A 6,000-nucleotide genomic window follows, 5' to 3' on the forward strand; every position below is an offset into this window, starting at 1 on the left:
TTTTCCTCGGCCCATCTGGCCTTATTTCTTTTTAACTTTTTCACTGACTTTTTACATCGGTCCAGTTCACCAACTTCTCCCACTGCTGGTCGTCATGCAACTGGACGTTGCAAGCTTCCTATCACCTGCTCACCGCGTCAGAGCTACGTCATCTCCTGTGTACTTTCTCGAACTAACTGTGCATACTTCCAGGTAAATGACGAGAATCTTGAATAAACTTTTGGGGGACCAGACCAAGGTGGTTGAAAACGATCAAGAATAGTATTGGATTGGAACACAGTTAAAGAGGAACAATGGTAGTTGATAGAGGAAGATGGAAAGGTGCCATAAACATCCCAAACCTGCAGGAAATGGATGATGATGATAAATCAAAGTGGATCAGGAAATGGTGCAGACAATGATGAAATTAAAAGGTGTATGGCTTTTAGTTCCAGGAGTGTACGAGGACATGTTCGGCTCGCCAGGTGCAGGTGTTTTGATCTGACACCTGTAAGCAACCTGTGCGTCATGATGAGGATGAAATGATGATGAAGACCACACATACACCCAGCCCCTGTGCCAGCTAAATTAAACAATGATGGTTAAAATTCCCAACCCTGTTGGGAATCGAACCCGGGACCCCTGTGACCAAAGGCCAGCATGCTGACCATTTAGCCATGGAGCACAGACAACGATGTACTGCTTGGACAAGGGTGACAGAAGAAGAAGGAAGATTCATTACAATTTCTCATACCTCTTGAGCCACTTGACATCTTCCCATGAAATGCTCTGATCGAACAGGTTGTTAACATACTCGTTGATGCCTGAACCAGACTCGGTCTGATTCACATGGGTCGTAGTCGAATCAGTGAAGTTGGCTAACCTGTAACAGTGAGACCATATCAATGGATGATTGGTAAACTTGACTGAATTATTAGATTACTAAAAAAATGCTTACGCGAGATGAGGAGGCAAGGAAAACTTATTGCGAACATCCGCATTGCGTATCCCAAACACTGGAGCGTCTACTGTCAAGACGAGGGCTTTGAAACCGGCTTTCTCAGCTCGTTGGACCAGCTGTTGTGTCACTTTCCTGAAAACAGAGAGGAGCTAATTTCAGTTACAATTTACTAAACAGGCCACAAACGTTTCTTGTCAAACCAACAGTAAAGCTGGACAGCACCATGCTACATGTCCATCAGATGTTACTTCCTAATAGAAAATATAAAACATTATAAGAAATCCCCTATAGGCACGTGGCCAAAAGAGAAAGCTATTGAGGAAACATATCATTAGCGCCACCTAGTAAATACGCAAAGAACAACATCAAGTTAAACAAAGTGTTGATTATATCAGTGTTGGTACTCTTACCTGTCTTTATATATGTAAAGTTGGAACCACTTGAGAGTGTCTGGAGCAGCTGCTGCTACCTGTTCCAAGCTGCTGGTCGACAATGTGCTTAACGTGAACACGGTCCCCATAGCACCAGCCGCTGAAAGAGAGATACTGTCATTAAACAAACTACAACACATTATACCATCCGGAGTCATGCTCTATGTTGTCATTAGGTTCATCAGCCCATAGACTGGTTTGATGCAGCTAAGCTCATTCATCACCATCATCAATTCTTCACTCTATGAGGACGTGTGTGAATTAAGATCCACACAGCCAGGGCTATGTTCAGTTGTTGGCACTCACCTCTAGCAGTAGCACACTCTCCTTCAGGATGAGCCATCCTCTGCATGGCAGTCGGTGCGATACCGACAGGAAGAGTCACCCGGCAGCCAAGCACCGTGGTAGACACGTCCCGGCATGACACATCTCGCAGCACCCGCGGCTGGAGGCGTAACCTTGGGCGATAAGATCCAGTCTTACTTGCTTATCCCTAACCATCACAGAATAACCTGTGTCCCACGTGCTACCTACCCAGGCATTTTCTCAATAATTACAACACCAATGAAAATTTTGCACGAAATTTGAACAAGACTATGTTCTTTCCTTCTTCCCCCTCCCCCCCCCCCAGCATTGTGATCTTTTGAGCTTTTAAAAATACCACTGAAACTTATTTGTTTACTGATGTCATTCGACACCATTTCCCCACTGACAGCTCGGAACATACGACATATTACAAGTTCAAAACTTATTCTTTGTTCCGCTTTGACTCCAAAATTTAAATTATAACATTTGGGGAGATCCACCAAGCCAATACAGCCTTACAGTCACTCTTAGTGATCAATTATATTTACAGAAAAAAAACACAGTACATATTTTGGCTCCTAAGAGCTATCCTGAGCTGTTACAACAGTCTAAATTAAAATAGCCACAAACAGGACATTGTCTACAAGATGGTGTGCACAAAAGATAATAAACATTTAAAACAAGGACTTAAAAACATTGTGTACACAGTATGTATCAAGTACATTCAACTTGAAAGTAAGTTAAATCTAAAAGTAAAAAAAAAACACTGTTTCTTCAAGTTACAACAGTTCCATTTTTAAAATCTGAGGTAAATACAGAATTATAAACTCTCTGTAAATTCTTAGACTTTGGTTTGAAATCATTTTTGTTGTTCATAAGTATTCTTTGCTATATACTCTTTGAAGTCTAATTGTAATGTTTATAGAGAGTTGTAGATATTTCTTGCTGGCAGACTGATGAAATGTAAATATAAGAAACCCAGTAAAAACCAGTGATAGTGATTGTGTTCGTAAGACTAACAAATCCTTCTTAAAGTTAAAACCTATGCCTCTCCTGCAATGTTCATTAAAAAACTTCTGTTGTTGGCACGCGTTAATGGAAGAGGGAAATACTCCTCAAAGTTGAATCCTGTGGCTGTACTGAATTGTGATTTCTTATGACATTTACGACGCTTGTTAGATTTCAATTAAGAGACGTTTACAACTTTGGTGTTTAACAATAAGTAAAGAGGTCCAAGAGATAATTGGTAGTGTGAAGAAACTGCTGAGGAAAAGGACAGTAAGGTCCTCAAAACATCTACGGTATATGAGATAATAACAAATAATTAATTAAATAAATCTTATGTATTGACAAGGCTGATTATAAATATCAAATGTTATTTATTGGTGTAGCATTGTACCTACATTATACATCCTGTACAGGGGCTCGGCTACCTGTAAGTGCGGAAGAGAAGGGGAAGATGGAGGGGTAGCTGTGTCCGTAAATGGAATTACCAGGGTGGCCTTCTTGAACAGCTGAATTATACCTAGTGTTTCCAATAAAGAGAGTATTTGGACAAATAAAGGATTCTTACTTTTGAGGATCTCATTTAAATTATAGTTACTATTGTACAAATGGTCCAGAAAAATAAATACATTTTCAATAGTTTTCAAAAGATTTCCTAAGGATAATTAGGTCTTGCTTAATAGATGTAAAAGCATGATTTGCCTCACTCATTGCTGAGAATTTCCTGTGCTTTCTCGCATTGACATGACAAGTCGTAAAACTACGCCCCGATTGTCCGATATACGTGTTTGTACTAGATTAATACAAATCAAAAAGTTCCGCACAACCCTCTTCCATTATTGCATGCTGACAGCAGAAGATTTTTAACGAATATTGCAGGAGAGGCACATGCTTCAACTTTAAGGATTTTAAAAAAGATGCAGTTGTAACTTCAAGAAACAGCATTGTTTGACTTTTAGATCTTAATTTGGACAAGAACTTCCTTTAAGATTCAAGTTGAATGTCCTTGACACATACTGTGTATATCTTGTTTTTAATGTGATAGACCTTGTTTTAAATTATTATCATCTTTGTGCACACCATCATGTGGAGAATGTCTTATTTAGGGCTATTTTAATTTTAAGTATTTGAAACAACTGAGGATAGCTTTTAGAAGCTACAACATGTACTGTGTTTTTTGAAAATATAATTGATCGCTAAGAGCGATTGTAATGCTGTATTCATTTGATGGATCTCCCCAACCATTAAATTTAAATATACCACTTTGTTAAGCAGCTCGTCACCCTTCTCCCAGGTCTTTCCAGCCCAAACTTTACAACATTTTCCTAACACTACTCCTTTGTTGTAAATCACCCAGAACAATTCGAGCTGCTCTTTGGATTTTTTCCAGTTCTCGAATCACATAATCCTAGTGAGGATCCCATACTCTAAATGGGTTCTTACTAGAGACTTGTACACCCTCGCCCTTACATTCTTTACTACAACCCCTAAATACCCTCATAACCACGTGCAGAGATCTGTACCCTTTATTTACAATACTGTTTATGTGACTACCCCATTGATGATCTTTCCGTATATTAACAACTAGGTACTGACAGTGAACTTTTGTCTAGTCCAACTGCACTCATTTTTGCCAGTAGTCTGCCATGAACTTCATTATATGGATCCGTATTGACTTTTACTCAGGTGTGATTGAGAGAGTTTTTCATCTTTCAGTAATCTATATACATAAAATAACATGTCCTGACTGACTGATTCATCATCGCTGAGCCAAAACTACAGATTCACAACTATGTTTTATTCTCCACCTTGTTGATACATTAGTTGTAAATCTGTTAAAGTGCGATAAGCACCATGAAGCTGATTTTATGTAAACCAAAACTACAGGACGTAAAGAAATGAAATTTTGGGGATATATTTATATTTCAGTGTAGGTGCTCACTAAGGAAGGATTTTTGGATATTCCGTCGCTAAGGGGGTGAAAAAGGGGGTTAATTTTTAAGATGTGTATATCTACATCTCTAAAAATTAACAATTTAAAACCAGGCGAGTTGACCGTGTGGTCAGGGGCGCGCAGCTGTACCTCGCATCCGGGAGATAGTGGGATCGAACCTCACTTTCAGCAGCCCTGAAAATAGTTTTCCGTGGTTTCGCATTTTCACGCCAGGCAAATGCTGGGGATGTACCTTAATTAAGGCCACGGCTGTTTACTTCCCATTCCTAGGCCTTTCCTGTCCCATCGTCGCTATAAGACTTATTTGCGTTAGTGCGACGTAAAGCAAAAAATAGCAAAAAAAATATGACAGTTTAAAGGGGTGAAAATTGGTATCTGAAATCTCCTTTAAGGATAAAGAAACATGTAATTTTTGTTTTCGGAAAAATCAACTTATGGGGGGGTAAAAATAAGTGAAAAGGGGTTTGAATCCTTTTCATGAGGATGCTTGTATCTGAAAAACCGAACATGTTATAGATGTGAAAATTGGTACATAGAATCTCCTTTAAAAATAAAGAACCACATTTTTTTTTTCAGGATAATCCACTTAAGGGGTTGAAAAGATGTAAAAAAGGGGGTGAATTTTAAAAATGAATATATCTCAAAATCTTAACGTTACAGACATAAAAATTCTTTAAAAATAAAGAAAAACATATTTTTGTTTTTGGAAAATCCATTTAATGGGTGGGGGGTGGTAATAGACCGAAAATGGGCTGAATTCTTTTTATGAGGTTCTGGGGTAGATAAAACTCAATTTTTGGTAGTTTTTCTACTTTAGAAATTTTCATATAGTGTCTTAGTGCAGTCCCGAGGAATTATTACTTTTATCACACTACAAATTCCACATGAGCGAAGCCGCCAGAAATAGTTAGTTTTTATTAAATGAAGGGCTATAATAAAAAGTATTGAAAGGTGAAAAACTCTCTTGATCACAGTCTAACATTTTGTTATATGAATAACAATTAGAGAACACAAATCTTACCTGTTGAAAGCATCCCTGTTGAGCTGCAGCGAGAACTCCTCACCTGCACCGCTCTTGTAGTAATCAAGGGCATTCTTGGGGAGGACGGAGTGAGCCCGCAGCTCGTAGTCTCTGAGACATGCAAGGGACATGCTTCTCTGTTGACTGTTCGATCTCAGCTGGAACATGACCTTTACTTCAGCTGATAACAGCACCAAGGTCAGGTCTTATCTCTACTATAAAGGGTCAATCCAGGATCAGTGGCAACTCATGAATTGCAAAACTATTATGGTTGACACACTGATAAACACCAGTTATCATAATCTCTGCATGTTTATCATAATCTCTGTATGAATTTCGTGCA

The 6,000-nt window shown here is 38.8% G+C and overlaps 1 protein-coding gene across 1 annotated transcript in view; it reads right to left on the reverse strand.

Moving 5' to 3' along the window:
* The window catches only part of Hao (Hydroxyacid oxidase), a 40,485-nt gene extending 34,685 nt beyond the window's left edge, over positions 1-5,800 (reverse strand). Inside the window, exons 1-5 of the mRNA XM_067158261.2 lie at positions 5,658-5,800; positions 1,678-1,829; positions 1,351-1,471; positions 938-1,072; positions 734-862 (exon numbers count right to left, since the gene is read on the reverse strand). Of these exons, the coding sequence (XP_067014362.2) occupies positions 734-862; positions 938-1,072; positions 1,351-1,471; positions 1,678-1,829; positions 5,658-5,788 (668 nt within the window). The 5' untranslated portion in view covers positions 5,789-5,800. The remainder of the gene's footprint in view (positions 1-733; positions 863-937; positions 1,073-1,350; positions 1,472-1,677; positions 1,830-5,657) is intronic.
* Positions 5,801-6,000: the final 200 nt, after the last annotated feature.

The sequence above is a fragment of the Anabrus simplex genome, chromosome 14 (assembly GCF_040414725.1).
Source record: "Anabrus simplex isolate iqAnaSimp1 chromosome 14, ASM4041472v1, whole genome shotgun sequence".
In the NCBI taxonomy this organism is placed as follows: domain Eukaryota; kingdom Metazoa; phylum Arthropoda; class Insecta; order Orthoptera; family Tettigoniidae; genus Anabrus; species Anabrus simplex.